The 17,215-nt window shown below is 46.5% G+C and overlaps 2 protein-coding genes across 2 annotated transcripts in view; one reads left to right on the plus strand and one right to left on the minus strand.

The window, feature by feature from the left end:
• sh3bp4a (SH3-domain binding protein 4a) overlaps positions 1 to 9,722 on the minus strand; it is a 33,927-nt gene extending 24,205 nt beyond the window's left edge. Inside the window, exon 1 of the mRNA XM_072671656.1 lies at positions 9,611 to 9,722. The gene's annotated coding sequence lies outside the window, so the exon portion shown is untranslated. The remainder of the gene's footprint in view (positions 1 to 9,610) is intronic.
• The window catches only part of LOC140547728 (contactin-associated protein-like 5), a 186,606-nt gene continuing 174,871 nt past the window's right edge, over positions 5,481 to 17,215 (plus strand). The window contains exons 1-2 of the mRNA XM_072670864.1: positions 5,481 to 5,587; positions 6,812 to 6,903. Of these exons, the coding sequence (XP_072526965.1) occupies positions 5,481 to 5,587; positions 6,812 to 6,903 (199 nt within the window). The remainder of the gene's footprint in view (positions 5,588 to 6,811; positions 6,904 to 17,215) is intronic.

Raw genomic sequence — 17,215 nt, forward strand, 5'->3', positions numbered from 1 at the left:
TGGCTGAACCTGAGCGGATTCGGCTGGAGGTGTAGCTAATAGCCGTTGAGCAGATGCTCGGACGCTGCATTAGCATTAGTAGCACCGCGGTCACGTTATCGGGTAAAATGACTTACTGTGTTTAAACCGTTTCTGGATGTTAATTAGCTAACGTTAGCATGCTAATTGCCAGAAGCAAACAGGGGTTTCTGGGTGACCAGGCGTCTACAGCAGCAATCATACCTGATTATTAGTGGCAATTTAGAGCCAGATACATAAGTTGGCCTTTGATGTTGATGGCAGCTGCATTAGCATTAGCCATGTTGCTAATGATACTAGCTAGCTCAGAGCTAAGCTGCAGCTCCATACAGAAATCTCACCAGTGTCACCAGTAAGTTATCAGATCACAATGATTTACTGTGTTTTAACCGGTTCTGGATGTTAAGTAGCTAATGTTAGTGTACAGTTGGGGGGACAGGATGTGTCCGGGGGGATAGAACGTGTCAGGGGGGATAGGGTGTGTTCAGGGGGATAGAATGTGTCCGGGGCAAAAGGACATGTGCGGGGGGACAGGATGTGTCCAGGGGGGGATAGAGTGTGTTCGGGGGGATAGGATGTGTCCGGGGCAATAGGACAAGTCAGGGGGATAGGTTGTGTCCGGGGGACAGGATGTGTCCAAGGGGCATAGGGTGTATTCAGGGGGACAGGATGTGTTCAAGGGGGATAGGATGTGTTTGGGGCGATAGGATGTGTCCGGGGCAATAGGGGGGATAGGACATGTTCGGGGGGATACGATGTGTTTGGGGCAATGGGGGGATAGGACGTGTTCAGGGGATAGGACGTGTTCGGGGGGATAGGATGTGTTCGGGGGATAGTGGGGATAGGACGTGTTCGGGGGGATAATGGGGATAGGATGTGTTCAGGGGATAGGACGTGTTCGGGGCAAATGGGGGGATATGACATGTTCAGGGGGACAGTGGGGATAGGACGTGTTTGGGGGATAGTGGGGATAGGACGTGTTCGGGGGATAGGACGTGTTTGGGGCAAATGGGGGAATATGACATGTTCGGGGGGACAGTGGGGATAGGACGTGTTTGGGGCAAATGGGGGGATATGACATGTTCGGGGGGACAGTGGGGATAGGATGTGTTCGGGGGATAGGACGTGTTTGGGGCAAATGGGGGGATATGACATGTTCGGGGGGACAGTGGGGATAGGACGTGTTCGGGGGATAGGACGTGTTTGGGGCAAATGGGGGGATATGACATGTTCGGGGGGACAGTGGGGATAGGACGTGTCACGACACCGGCTAGTTTTCTGCGCTTTATTGGAGGGAGGATTAGCGCGCTGGTGGACTTAGCGCTCAGGCTCCATTAATTATGAAACGCTGCCAGTTTCAGAAAACGATGACGGGTGTGTTTTTTTTTTGTGCTTTGTTTTAAGCCTTGCTCTCTGGAGAGCGGACAAAGAGAGGAAAAATAAGAGCGTTCCGAGTCCCGAGACGGCGCGGAAAACAGAGGCGCTGCCGTCTGAGGAGCACTATTGTTTTCCAGAGTTCAGATTCAGCAGCAGCTCCTCCCTGCGGAGTCAGCACTGCGCTTAAACACACACCGCTGTAATTCCATTCAGAGGCTGTCAGGCTCTTTATGAGTGCGGAAGATGCCTATATATATATATGTGTGTGTGTGTGTGTGTGTGTGTGTGTATCCCAGCGCTCTGCAAGAAAGTAATCACACATTATCACAGGCCCGGCTGGTGTGACCAGTGTGTGTGTGTGTGTGTGTTTGTAGGACATTAGGTTGATTGTAGAGCCCTTGGGGTGGGAGGAGCCTGCTGTGAGTAACCCGACCGAAACCATGGCGACACACACACACACACACACACTGGTCTGTGGGGAGCAGGCTGAAGGAAGCTTGTCCCTCTGGACGCGCTCGTGCCACGCTGGATGAGTGTTCCAGACGTGGCCTGAAATTGAATGCTATGGAGACCCAGTACGGAGAACCGTGTTGGGAACAAGGTAAACAGGGGGTTCTCCAGGACTGTGGTTGAGAACCACAGGTGTTTAGGTTCCTAAGGCCGGCTTTGAGACCCGAGTCAGCAGGTCAAATTGCCTGCAAAGCTAGAGCCAGTTTTTGAGGAGCCTATTCCTGTTCCTAAAGTCCACTAAATTGACAAAAGTATTGGGACACCTGCTCATTCCCTGCTTCTTCTGAAATCAATGGGATTAAAAATAGTCAATCCTGCTTTTGTTGGAGTAACTGTCTCTACTGTCCAGAGAAGGAGAGTTTCTACTAGATTTTGGAGGAGGCGCATTGCTGTGAGGGTTTGATTGAATTCAGCAACAAGAGCATCACTGAGATCGGGATGTTGGATGATGATCACCACCCCACCTCATCATCCCCAACTTCCGGACTTACTCCCATCATTCCAGAGAACACAGTTCTTCCACTGCTCCACAGCTCCTCAATGCTGGGGGGCTTTATTATACCCCTCTAGCTCACGTGTGTGTGACATCTATGTCAGCTATGGCTGCAGCTTAAAGTAGCGGAAGGCATTCGTTAGACAGGTGTCCACAAACATTTGGCCAGGTAGGGTTACACAGTAGAGCGAAAAGAGTAAAAGTAACCGGAGACCTTCAGAAGGTGAACAGGCAGGAAGAGGCGTCTGTTTTTGGTTCAGGGTCTTCCTGACAACCCTCCGGTGTCCCAGAGGGGGTCCCGTCAGCCCACCAACACCAGAGCCAACAGCCCTGCAGCGGATTGCCCGAACCACTGCTGCACACACTACTGATTCAGAGAAGCTTGACAGATAAGCTCGTACACTGCATGTCCAAATGTTTGTGGACAACTTGTGTTGGGAGAACTTCTGAGAGGAACCGATACTTAGAAAGAGAACCTTGATTAGAGCATGAGGTATAACCACTGAGAGGAACCGAGTCTCTAACGGAGAACCTCCCTAAGAGAACCAAAGCCCAGACAGAGTAACTTGTGACCAAAATCCCTGAGACACCACATTATGAGTGAGAGAGAGGGAAAGGGTCGAGAGAGGGCTAAAATGAGTACGGAGAGAGAGAGGGAGAAAGGGTTGTGAGAGTATGGGAGTGGGAGAGTGAGAGTGAGAGAGGGTTGTGAGAGCATGGGAGTGGGAGAGAGAGAGTGAGAGAGAGGGTTGTGAGAGTATGGGAGTGGGAGAGAGAGAGTGAGAGAGAGGGTTGTGAGAGTATGGGAGTGGGAGAGTGAGAGTGAGAGAGGGTTGTGAGAGCATGGGAGTGGGAGAGAGAGAGTGAGAGAGAGGGTTGTGAGAGTATGGGAGTGGGAGAGAGAGAGTGAGAGAGGGTTGTGAGAGTATGGGAGTGGGAGAGAGAGAGTGAGAGAGAGGGTTGTGAGAGTATGGGAGTGGGAGAGAGAGAGTGAGAGAGAGGGTTGTGAGAGTATGGGAGTGGGAGAGAGAGAGTGAGAGAGGGTTGTGAGAGCATGGGAGTGGGAGAGAGAGAGAGTGAGAGAGAGGGTTGTGAGAGCATGGGAGTGAGAGAGAGAGTGAGAGAGGGTTGTGAGAGTATGGGAGTGGGAGAGAGAGAGTGAGAGAGAGGGTTGTGAGAGTATGGGAGTGAGAGAGAGAGTGAGAGAGGGTTGTGAGAGTATGGGAGTGGGAGAGAGAGAGTGAGAAAGAGGTTTGTGAGAGTATGGGAGTGGGAGAGAGAGAGAGTGAGAGAGAGGGTTGTGAGAGTATGGGAGTGGGAGAGTGAGAGTGAGAGAGAGGGTTGTGAGAGTATGGGAGTGGGAGAGAGAGAGAGTGAGAGAGAGGGTTGTGAGAGTATGGGAGTGGGAGAGAGAGAGTGAGAAAGAGGTTTGTGAGAGTATGGGAGTGGGAGAGAGAGAGAGTGAGAGAGAGGGTTGTGAGAGTATGGGAGTGGGAGAGAGAGAGTGAGAAAGAGGTTTGTGAGAGTATGGGAGTGAGAGAGAGAGAGAGTGAGAGAGAGGGTTGTGAGAGTATGGGAGTGGGAGAGAGAGAGTGAGAAAGAGGTTTGTGAGAGTATGGGAGTGGGAGAGAGAGAGAGTGAGAGAGAGGGTTGTGAGAGTATGGGAGTGAGAGAGAGAGTAAGAGAGAGGGTTGTGAGGGCATGGGAGTGGGAGAGAGAGAGTGAGAGAGAGGGGGGTCAAATAAGAGGGAGGGGTTGAGAGAGTGCGCGCGAGAGAGAGAATGGTCAGGATGTACAATAAGTCCTGCTGGACAGGGAAATGTAAGTGAAAGAACTGAGCAGGAGAGCGAGTGAGCGAGCGAGTGAGCGAGCGAGAGAGTGAGAAAGAGAGGAAATGCTTGTCTGATGACTCGCTGCCCGAGTTCCTCTCGTATCTGTCCCGCGGCCGCGCAGCTACAGTCTGGAACGCAGCTGAAGCCAGAGCTAGCGCGCTAACGCTACACATACACATCACATGTTCTCCAACCTGGAGCCCAGATCAGCTCTGAGGAACAACAGGCAACATCTCAACCACTCCACACATGCTAACACACGCTAACACAAGCTAACGCAGTTGACAGTCCACCCCTCGAATGCTGTCAATCACCTGAAGATGCTGCAATGGGGTTCTAGCAGAACCACAGCAGAACCTTTCAGGTGGTACAGAACCTCTAATTCGACTTCTCTAAACATTTCAAATGGGACAAAAGTATTGGGACACTTGCTCATTCATTCACTGTTTCTTCTGCAATCAAGGCTACTAAACAGAGTTTCTCCTGCTTCTGTCGGAGTGACTGTCTCTGCTGTCCAGGGAAGACGACTTTCTACTAGATTATGAATGAAAATTGCTGTGAGAATTTGATTGTGAGTCGTGTTCAGCGCCTTGAGGTTTGGCTTCTTTGCTTTTACACTGTCGCTAACAGGGCTGTATCAGAGCATATGACTAGTTTATTAGATCTGTGGCTAGCGTGTTGGTATGGTTAGGGTGTAAGCTTGGTGCTACCATCCACTAAATGGACAAAAGTATTGGGACACCTTCATATTATCCCTACAGGAGCTTTTAGGACATCCCATTCGAAATCCATGTCCTGTGGGTAAGGAAAACCTGGCCGCTCTGTGTGTAAACACCTGTCTGGCCGAGTTTCGGGCTAAACCAGGTCAGGTGAGTGGATTAAACCCTGTTGGTCCTGCTGCTCCCTCTGGCCATGCTGCTCCAGTCACGGGCCTGATCCCAGTCTGAGACGCTTCCCACATGCAATGTCTCTCCTCTCTCCCAGACGGACAGGAAAAGGCCAGCAGGGGATCAAATTCCGGGTGCTTGCTTCGAAAGTCTGGTAGTGTCTGGACCCTGTCCATCGCCAGAATGACCGCTTTCGGAAGAACACCACTGGACCCACCAGGCAAGGTTCAGGAACACCACGGATGTTGTCTCTGGTAGACGGTCGCCGGACAGTTGGTTCTTGTAGTCGACGTGTTGGGATGACGAGGGTCAGATCATCGTTATGTCCCGGTCAGTAGTGTTAAGTACCTACCGACAGCGGTCATGCCGGCTCTCCTGTCTGGGTGCAACCGACAGCCGTTCTACTGCTTGACAGGAACAGAGATGTTTGATGATGCCGACCCCTGTCCACCGGCACCTACAGTGGACATGTGAGCGTCGGGGCTGGACCCAATAGCCCCACGCCGTCACATGACGGCCTCAGTTTAAGCCGCTTCTTCCAGAGCTCCAGGCCATGTGGTGTTGGGTTTTGGGACAGTGCTCAGACGCACACTCAGGCTTTACAGCTCCTGCTGTACTGTTCTGACCACAAGACAACAAAGCACTGCTGTTCTGACCAGAGGAGTGTGTTGTACCATGTGTTCCCAAATAGGAGGCAAATGTTTCCTCTTCAGCAAGTTGAGCCGATTCACAGTGACCAGAATTTACCTTGTTTGCAGGGGTTCTGTGACATAAAGGGTTTCTGTGGTGTCCAGGGTTTCTGTGGTATCTGGGTTTCTGTGGTGTCCAGAGTTTCTGTGGTGTCCAGAGTTTCTGTGGTGTCCAGGGTTTCTGTGGTGTCCAGAGTTTCTGTGGTGTCCAGAGTTTCTGTGGTGTCCAGAGTTTCTGTTGTGTCCAGGGTTTCTGTGGTATCTGGGTTTCTGTGGTGTCCAGAGTTTCTGTGGTATCTGTGTTATCCAGGGTTTCTGTGGTGTCCAGGGTTTCTGTGGTGTCCAGGGTTACTGTGGTGTCCAGGGTTACTGTTGTGTCCACGGTTTCTGTGGTGTCCAGGGTTTCTGTGGTATCTGTGGTGTCCAGGGTTTCTGTGGTGTCCAGGGTTGATGTTGTGTCCAGGATTGATGTTGTGTCCAGGATTGATGTTGTGTCCAGGATTGATGTGGTGTACAGTGTTTTTGTTGTGTCCACGGTTTCTGTGGTGTCCAGGGTTACTGTGGTGTACAGTGTTTTTGTTGTGTCCATGGTTTCTGTGGTGTCCAAGGTTTCTGTGGTGTCCAGGGTTACTGTTGTGTCCAGGGTTACTGTGGTGTACAGTGTTTTTTGTTGTGTCCAGGGTTTCTGTGGTGTCCAGGGTTTCTGTTGTGTCCAGGGTTTCTGTGGTGTACAGTGTTTTTGTTGTGTCCAGGGTTTCTGTGGTGTCCAGGGTTTCTGTGGCATCCAGGGTTTCTGTTGTGTCCAGGGTTTCTGTGGTGTACAGTGTTTTTTGTTGTGTCCAGGGTTTCTGTGGCATCCAGGGTTTCTGTTGTGTCCAGGGTTTCTGTGGTGTACAGTGTTTTTGTTGTGTCCAGGGTTTCTGTGGTGTCCAGGGTTTCTGTGGCATCCAGGGTTTCTGTTGTGTCCAGGGTTTCTGTGGTGTACAGTGTTTTTGTTGTGTCCAGGGTTTCTGTGGTGTCCTCACACACCCTCTCCTCTCACTGTGTGGAGCTGGTCAGGACTCTAATAGACTGGTTTATGTGGTTTCTGCAGGACTGTAGGACTCACTGTTATCTAAAAACACAGACTCAACAAGAAGGTGCTCGCCACCCCTCACCCCCCACCCCCCACCCCTCCGGTAGCGCTGTAAAAGCAGAACCCATTTGTCCTGAGCCGAATAAATACTTTATTCACTAGTTAATAAATTGTTCATACAGCGGCGGAGTGTGTGTATACGGCCGGACCTGTGGGCTCACCAGCTCCAAGCTACAGCCGTCCCGACACACTGTCACATGCAGCCATCATTTACAGCTGTTACTGAGTGTATCCGAGGAACACAGGGGGCTGTGTGATATTACGCTGTGTGTGATACAGTGGTAGTGTAATTACAGCTAATAACACTATGGGTATTAGAACATAATATGTAGTGTTGTAACAGTGTAATATAGTCTAATAACAGCATACAGCAGTATGTAGTATAACAGTGTAGTGGAGTCTAATGTATACAATTATAATAGTAAAATACTGCCTAATAACACTGTATGTAGTGTCATAACAGTGTAATAGGCAGGTAATACCACTGTACATGATCTTTTAATAGGGTATCAAAGTCACATAACCCTGTATTCAGTCTTATAACAGTGTAACAGGCTGTAATAACACTGTATTCCATCTTACGACATTGTAATAGGCTGTAATAACACAGGTTAGTCTTATAACAGTGTAATGTGCTGTAATAACACTGTTTTCAGTCCTATACTTGTATTTTAGGCTGTAATAATGCTGTATTTAGTCTTATAACAGTGTAACAGGCTGTAATACCACAGTAGCCAGTCTTATAACAGTGTAATAGGCTGTAATACCACAGTAGCCAGTCTTATAACAGTGTAATAGGCTGTAATAACACAGTAGTCAGTCTTATAACAGTGTAATAGGCTGTAATAACACAGTATTCAGTCTTATAACAGTGTAACAGGCTGTAATAACAGTATTCAGTCTTATAACAGTGTAACAGGCTGTAATAACACAGTATTCAGTCTTATAACAGTGTAACAGGCTGTAATAACAGTATTCAGTCTTATAACAGTGTAACAGGCTGTAATAACACAGTATTCAGTCTTATAACAGTGTAATAGGCTGTAATAACAGTATTCAGTCTTATAACACTGTAACAGACTGTAATAACACAATATTCAGTCTTATAACACTGTAACAGCCTGTAATAACACAGTATTCAGTCTTATAACAGTGTAACAGCCTGTAATAACACAGTATTCAGTCTTATAACCGTGTAACAGCCTGTAATAACACAGTATTCAGTCTTATAACAGTGTAACAGCCTGTAATAACACAGTATTCAGTCTTATAACAGTGTAACAGGCTGTAATAACACAGTATTCAGTCTCAGAACACTGTAACAGCCTGTAATAACACTGTATTCAGTCTTATAACACTGTAACAGCCTGTAATAACACAGTATTCAGTCTTATAACACTGTAACAGCCTGTAATAACACTGTATTCAGTCTTATAACACTGTAACAGCCTGTAATAACACAGTATTCAGTCTTATAACACTGTAACAGCCTGTAATAACACAGTATTCAGTCTTATAACAGTGTAACAGCCTGTAATAACACAGTATTCAGTCTTATAACAGTGTAACAGCCTGTAATAACACAGTATTCAGTCTTATAACAGTGTAACAGGCTGTAATAACACTGTATTCAGTCTCAGAACACTGTAACAGCCTGTAATAACACTGTATTCAGTCTTATAACACTGTAACAGCCTGTAATAACACAGTATTCAGTCTTATAACACTGTAACAGCCTGTAATAACACTGTATTCAGTCTTATAACACTGTAACAGCCTGTAATAACACAGTATTCAGTCTTATAACACTGTAACAGCCTGTAATAACACAGTATTCAATCTTATAACACTGTAACAGCCTGTAATAACACAGTATTCAGTCTTATAACAGTGTAATAGGCTCTAATAATGCTGTTTTCCGTCATTTCTAATTATTTATAAAATTATTTTTTCCAGGTAATTTAGAGCATTTCTATTGGTCACTGTGTGTGTGAGTGTGTGTGTAAGAGTGTAACAGGGTTGAGCAGGCCTGTGTGTAGGATTACGGTAGTGTAAGAGGGTCACCCGCCGCCGTGTGTAACACTACACTAGTTCAGCACAGCCTCAGGACTCACTGTGTAGGATAATAACAGTGTCACTCACACACACACACACACACTCACACACACACACACACACACTCAGTCTAATAATAGCCTACAGTGTGTAGTCTGCAGGATCCTGGACTGTCTTCACACCAACCACAACAGCTCCGCGAGCAACAGGGAACTGATGACGTATCGATTGCAAATATTAAAACTAATATATCAATAATATCTCACACACACACACACACACACACACACACACACACCGCCCGAGTTAGAGAGCAAGTTTCCAAACAGGAGAGAGAGAGAGAGGGGGGGGGGCTCGACCATGTCCGTTTAGTTTCACGTTTCTATTGTGTGTGTGTGTGTGTGTGTGTGCGCGCGTGCGAGAGAGACCCCCGTCTCTGTTATAGTTACCGACTCGTGAGAAGTTGCGCGACACTAACACACACACACACACACACACACAGAGACCTCGCGCGCGACTGCTTGTCCGCAGATGTAAAGTGTGAGTGTGTGTGTGTGTGTGTGTGTGAGTGTGTGTGTGTGGTCCAGAGTGAAGTGATAGACAGCGGCTCTTACCTGCTCGCGCTGTGTGGAGTTCCTCTCCCGCGTGCGTGCGGCTGTGTATGAGTGTGTGTGTGAGAGAGTGTGTGTGTGTGTGTGTGTGTGTGTGTGTATAGTTTGGGCTGCTGCTCGGTCTGATTTTACTCAGCTCTCTGCCAGACCGCTGACGCCACGGATCGGGCGGAGCACCGCGCCCCGCCCACATTCCTGCAGGCCCCGCCTCCCCGCGCTCTGATTGGACGATAGTTCGACGGCGTTTACTGATGTGTGAATATTTCAAACAAACAGAAGCGCTGTGATCTTAGAGCGCGTCGTAAACACACACACACACACACACACACACACACACACACAAATACACAAACAAACAATTCACAACTGATATTTAATTAAAAAAATAAAACTAAACAAGCACGCGCGCAAATAAGTGCACATTCAAATGAATACACACTAAATAAATAATAAAATAGTAAATAAACAAGCACGTGCACAAATGAACGCATCGAATAAATAAATAAATAAACAAGCAAATGTTTAAATAAATAAAAGACTAAATATAAATATGTGAAAATATATTTTTAAATAATAAATGAAACATTAATACATACAAAATAAACTAAAACAAGCAAACAAAGATCTAAGCACAAATGATTATATTATATAATTATGTTTATATTTATGTTTCATATGTATACGTGTATGAATTAAATATTGATACATAAATTTAGAAATAAATAAAAAATTCAAATGAATAAATAAACAAATATAAGATACAAAACACAAACAAAATTAAAAAAAAATATGAACAAAAAAGTAAACATGCAAATATGTATTGTTAGTTATATATTATGGTTTTATATATGAGGTATAATATTATAGTTATATATGAATAATTAATAATCCTATTAATATCATATTAACGGTAGGAATACAATGATAAAACTGATTATAGGATTCATATAGACAGAACAAAAACAGTGAGAGTGAGTGTGTGTGAGTGTGTGTGTGTGTGTGAGTGTGTGTCAGCAGTAAACATGATAAACAGTGTTTATTCACACACAGAGCCGACAGACAAGAACAGCTCAGAGTGCAGTTAATTAAGCCCCACACACACACACACACACACACACACTCACATACAGGAGGGTTGACATGCTAATTACTATGTTCTGAAAGTCTGAGGCTTCTACTCACCAGTAAATTACCATATAGACACACACACACACACACACACACACACACACACTCTTCCTCTATTTCAGTATCTCTCTCTCTCTCTCTCTCTCTCTCTCTCTCTCTCCCTAAAGTAGCATTTTTACACCTGAGCTCAGTAGCAGCCAATCATTAGGTTGATCTTCTCCAGCTGGTCCTATTCTATTGGCAGTACTTCTTCTCTACAGGCACTAGACAAGCTGTGTAGTGTGTGTGTGCGTGTGTGTGTGTGTGTGTGTGTGTGCCTTTGAACATCTGTGTCGTGCACTGTAAATCCTGCCTTAATCAGAAAAAGGGGTGTCCACAAACATTTGGACACATAGTGTCATGGGGGGGGGTTCCAGGTGGGCATGGGCTCTGACTAGGTTTGTGCATGTGTTGTTACTGGGACCCACTTAGCCTTCCCTAGTTAAAGCCCACCCTAACGGGTCACATCTAGGCCCAGTATGTAGCCAGATGGGGCCCAGGTGGGTCCCGTCACTGACCCTGGTGGGCGTCCAGGCCCCACATGGACATGTTAGCAGGGGCGTGGCCGTTAGCAGGGGCGTGGCCGCCCCCTTGAAGAAAGACAATGAGGCCAAATAGCTGAGCAGTGCTTTCCAGATACGCCAGTCTGGCCCACTGGAAGCATTCCTGAACTCCCCGGCGGCCAGTCCAGCCCGGTAAAGTGACCGTCAGCCATAATTCTGCGCCTGTTCTGAGGGGACGCTTTCCTAAAATACTGACCCGCGGCCGTCTGGAGGGCTGGACTGGCTTTGTTTTGATAACATCTGCCTTTGGATGTTGTTGAGGGAGCCGAGCATTCCGAACCTCTGACTCAGGGCCTTTGGGCAGCGCCTGAGCGGAGAACTGACCTTATCTGGACAGACGGCCGGACGGCTTTATTCCTGACGGCCGGACGATCTGTTATAGTCCTCTAAAATTAGAAAGCAGTTGATCTTCTGGATCTTTCCTCTGTGGGTGATCCCAGAGCCTCTGAAGCTAGCTCAGGTGATCAGCCATAACATTAAAACCAGCTGAAGTGAAGAACCGTGGTGGTCTGGGTACAGTGGCTCCTGTCTGTCGAGGGGTGGATCAGTCAGTCAGGTCTTGAAGGTGATGAAGCAGGACAAATGGACAAGTGTAAGAATCTGAGACACCTTGACCAGAACCAGACTGTGTGATGTTCTAGACAATGACTGGGCCAGAACATCTCCAGAACATCAGGCAGATGGATCAAGCAGTCAGATGGTTTTAATGTTATGGCTAAAGGTGTACGTAGCTAATGTTATGTAGGGAGCTTTGCACTGCAGTACTGTGTGTGTGTGTGTGTGTGTGTGTGTGTGTAGCTTTCAGCTTGAGTCACTCTGCACACACTCCTCCTGTATGGACAAACACCTCTACATGCAAACACACACACACACACACACACACACACACACACACACACACACAGACACACACACACACAGAGATCTCAGCATTAAGGAATGCAGCTGAATGTTTATACAGATGCAGCAGAAACCCAAACTCAGCTCTGCAGAGAAAGGAAGGGTGTGTGTTTACATACACACACACACACACACACACACACACACACACACACACAGACCTGTGTTTGTTTTAGATAACATCTGAAAGTGCAATCTATATAAATACCTTTATGTAATAATATATCCCATATGTATTTTTTTATATATATGTACACTGCTTTACATAATGTATCCCATATATTATATATATATATATATATATATATATATATATATATATATATATATATATATATGTAAACCGCTATACATGATGCATCCCATATGTATTATATATATATATGTACACTGCTATACATAATGTAATTCATGTGTATTATATATATATATAATATATATATATATATGTAAACTGCTATATATAATGTATCCCACATGTATTTTATATATATACACACTGGCCTTCTTGTTGGACAAAAGCAGGATCAACTCTTTTTAATACCCTTGATATCAGAAGAAACACTGAACGAGCAGTGTCTGAATACTTTTGTCCTTTTAGTATATAGAGATATAGGAGAAAACTGGGCTCCGCTAAGTCTGTTTCGAGAGGGAAAGACAATGAAAAAGAGGAGGATGAAGATAAGAGAAATAGAGTGAGTTCAATTGGAGAGACAAATAGAGCAATTTGTGAGAGTCTGTGGTCTGTCGAGAGAGCGAGCGAGAGAGCGAGCGAGAGAGAGAGAGGCAGGAGACGACACCTGCAGAAAGGTGAACAATGGATGGGGGGACAGATTCAGAGCAATGCAGCAGACACCAGTCATTAAAGCGAAACTTCCCCCTTAAATATATCAGCTAAGACACGCCTGGTGAGCGCTAATGTCGCTAACAGGTAGTGGAAGCTTATGTATCCCACCAATTAGCACGAAAAAACCCCTCACTACTCACTACCGCCCTCTAAAGGAGTTACTGCACCTGTTAGAGCTAACGTTACTCACTACCGCCCTCTAAAGGAGTTACTGCACCCGTTAGAGCTAACGTTACTCACTACCGCCCTCTAAAGGAGTTACTGCACCTGTTAGAGCTAACGTTACTCACTACCGCCCTCTAAAGGAGTTACTGCACCTGTTAGAGCTAACGTTACTCACTACCGCCCTCTAAAGGAGTTACTGCACCTGTTAGAGCTAACGTTACTCACTACCGCCCTCTAAAGGAGTTACTGCACCTGTTAGAGCTAACGTTACTCACTACCGCCCTCTAAAGGAGTTACTGCACCTGTTAGAACTAACGTTACTCACTACCGCCCTCTAAAGGAGTTACTGCACCTGTTAGAGCTAACGTTACTCACTACCGCCCTCTAAAGGAGTTACTGCACCTGTTAGAGCTAACATTACTCACTACCGCCCTCTAAAGGAGTTACTGCACCTGTTAGAGCTAACGTTACTCACTACCGCCCTCTACAGGAGTTACTGCACCTGTTAGAGCTAACGTTACTCACTACCGCCCTCTAAAGGAGTTACTGCACCTGTTAGAGCTAACATTACTCACTAACGCCCTCTAAAGGAGTTACTGCACCTGTTAGAGCTAACATTACTCACTACCGCCCTCTAAAGGAGTTACTGCACCTGTTAGAGCTAACGTTACTCACTACCGCCCTCTAAAGGAGTTACTGCACCTGTTAGTTAGAGCTAACGTTACTCACTACCGCCCTCTAAAGGAGTTACTGCACCTGTTAGAGCTAACATTACTCACTAACGCCCTCTAAAGGAGTTACTGCACCTGTTAGAGCTAACATTACTCACTACCGCCCTCTAAAGGAGTTACTGCACCTGTTAGAACTAACGTTACTCACTACCGCCCTCTAAAGGAGTTACTGCACCTGTTAGTTAGAGCTAACGTTACTCACTACCGCCCTCTAAAGGAGTTACTGCACCCGTTAGAGCTAACGTTACTCACTACCGCCCTCTAAACGAGTTACTGCACCCGTTAGAGCTAACGTTACTCACTACCGCCCTCTAAAGGAGTCGCTGCACCTGTTAGAACTAACATTACTCACTACCGCCCTCTAAACGAGTTACTGCACCCGTTAGAGCTAACGTTACTCACTACCGCCCTCTAAAGGAGTCACTGCACCTGTTAGAGCTAACGTTACTCACTACCGCCCTCTAAAGGAGTTACTGCACCCGTTAGAGCTAACGTTACTCACTACCGCCCTCTAAAGGAGTTACTGCACCTGTTAGAGCTAACGTTACTCACTACCGCCCTCTAAAGGAGTTACTGCACCCGTTAGACCTAACGTTACTCACTACCGCCCTCTAAAGGAGTTACTGCACCTGTTAGAGCTAACGTTACTCACTACCGCCCTCTAAAGGAGTTACTGCACCTGTTAGAGCTAACGTTACTCACTACCGCCCTCTAAAGGAGTTACTGCACCTGTTAGAGCTAACATTACTCACTACCGCCCTCTAAAGGAGTTACTGCACCTGTTAGAACTAACGTTACTCACTACCGCCCTCTAAAGGAGTTACTGCACCTGTTAGAACTAACGTTACTCACTACCGCCCTCTAAAGGAGTTACTGCACCTGTTAGAGCTAACGTTACTCACTACCTCCCTCTAAAGGAGTTACTGCACCTGTTAGAGCTAACGTTACTCACTACCGCCCTCTAAAGGAGTTACTGCACCTGTTAGAGCTAACGTTACTCACTACCGCCCTCTAAAGGAGTTACTGCACCCGTTAGAACTAACATTACTCACTACCGCCCTCTAAAGGAGTTACTGCACTGGAATTAGTGTTGCACACAGATGTGCTCCTTGCAGACGGCTCTCAGAGGGACTCAGACTCTCCCTGAAGTTCCAGACGATGAAGAATAACAGGCAAAGCTGGAAAACAGCATTAAATATTGATAACAGCAGCAAACAGACGCTGCTTCTAGCTTTGGAAAAGTCCCAGAGTTCCCAAACACTCACCTGCACTGGAGCTGCACACTGATGGTAATGGTTTAGGCGTCCATTGCCTATTAGCTACATTAGCTTTATAGCAGCTCCAGTGCTAAGTGGTGTACATAAGCGTCCATTGCCTGTTAGCTACATTAGCTTTATAGCAGCTCCAGTGCTAAGTGGTGTACATAAGCGTCCATTGCCTGTTAGCTACATTAGCTTTATAGCAGCTCCAGTGCTAAGTGGTGTACATAAGCGTCCATTGCCTGTTTGCTACACTAGCCTCATAGCAGCTCCAGTGCTAAGTGGTGTATGGAAGCGTCTACTGCCTGTTCGCTAGATTAGCCTCGTAGCTCCAGTGCTAATCAGTGTACATAAGCGTCCATTGCCTGTTAGCTACAATAAGCTCATAGCTCCAGTGCTAAGTGGCGTACATAAGTGTCCATTGCCTGTTAGCTACATTAGCCTCATAGGTCCAGTGATAATTGGTGTATCTATGTTTCCATTGCCTGTTAGCTACATTAGTCTTGTAGCTCCAGTGCTAGGTGGTGTACATATGCGCCCATTGCCTGTTAGCTACATTAGCCTTGTAGCTCCAGTGCTAAGTGGTGTAAATAAATAGGTGTCCATTGCCTGTTCGCTACATTAGCCTCATAGCTCCAGTGCTAAGTTGTCTGTTAGCTACATTAGCCTCATAGGTCCAGTGCTAAGTTGTCTGTTAGCTACATTAGCCTCATAGGTCCAGTGCTAATTGGTGTATCTATGTTTCCGTTGCTTATTAGCTACATTAGTCTTGTAGCTCCAGTGCTAGGTGGTGTACATATGTGCCCATTGCCTGTTAGCTACATTAGCCTCATAGCTCCAGTGCTAAGTTGTCTGTTAGCTACATTAGCCTCATAGGTCCAGTGCTAAGTTGTCTGTTAGCTACATTAGCCTCATAGGTCCAGTGCTAATTGGTGTATCTATGTTTCCGTTGCTTATTAGCTACATTAGTCTTGTAGCTCCAGTGCTAGGTGGTGTACATATGTGCCCATTGCCTGTTAGCTACATTAGCCTCGCAGCTACAGGGCTAATCGGTGTACATATGCTTCCATTGCCTGTTAGCTACATTAGCCTCGTAGCTCCACTGCCAAACTCACAGATGTATTACTGATACACTATATGGACAAAAGTATTGGGACGCCTGATCATTCACTGCTTCTTCTGAAATCAAGGGTAGCTGGCAGTTGGAGTAACTGTCTCGACTGTCCAGGGAGGAAGACTTTCTACCAGATTCTGGAGGAGGAGCATTGCTGTGAGGATTTGATTGCATTCAGCGACAACAGCAGGATGTTGTTAGTGAGGTCACAACTGTGTGTGGGGGAGGGGCATTTGCACACTTAAAACAGCTGAATGCATTCAACAGAAGGGGGTGTCCATAAATATTTGGACACACAGACTCCTGGAGAAGCCCTCGGTGTCTTGCACGGTGCTGAGCGATTAATCACACAGAGAGTCTCTCTGAAAGCTTCTCAGGTACTTCTGCTGCCAACTCCGGGGGAGACGAGACTCCTGCAGGGGCCACGGCGGGCATTTCATCTTCCTCCAACACACACACACACACACACACACACACACACACACTTCCCCCGTGTGGAGAAGAAAGGCCTGGTTTTAATTGTGATGACCAATCAGAGCTTCTGGACAGTTCATTGGGAGCTAAGCCAATACTCTGCCTCCCAGAGCGCCTCCGGACCCTTAATTAGTCACACACACACACACACACACACACATACAGTTGGACACTTTAATATACACTATATGTCCAAAAGTTTGTGGACATGAATGCAATGAACGCACCCTAGTCTAGTGCCTGTAGAGAAGAAGTACTGCCAATAGAATAGGAACATCATGACCCTATTGGCACCATGCTGCCTAATAATGCCAGGCGTGGGCTAGAGGGGTATAAAGCCCCCCAGCATTGAGGAGCTGTGGAGCAGTGGAAGAGCTGTGTTCTCTGG

The sequence above is a fragment of the Salminus brasiliensis genome, chromosome 25 (genome assembly GCF_030463535.1).
Source record: "Salminus brasiliensis chromosome 25, fSalBra1.hap2, whole genome shotgun sequence".
Lineage (NCBI taxonomy): Eukaryota > Metazoa > Chordata > Actinopteri > Characiformes > Bryconidae > Salminus > Salminus brasiliensis.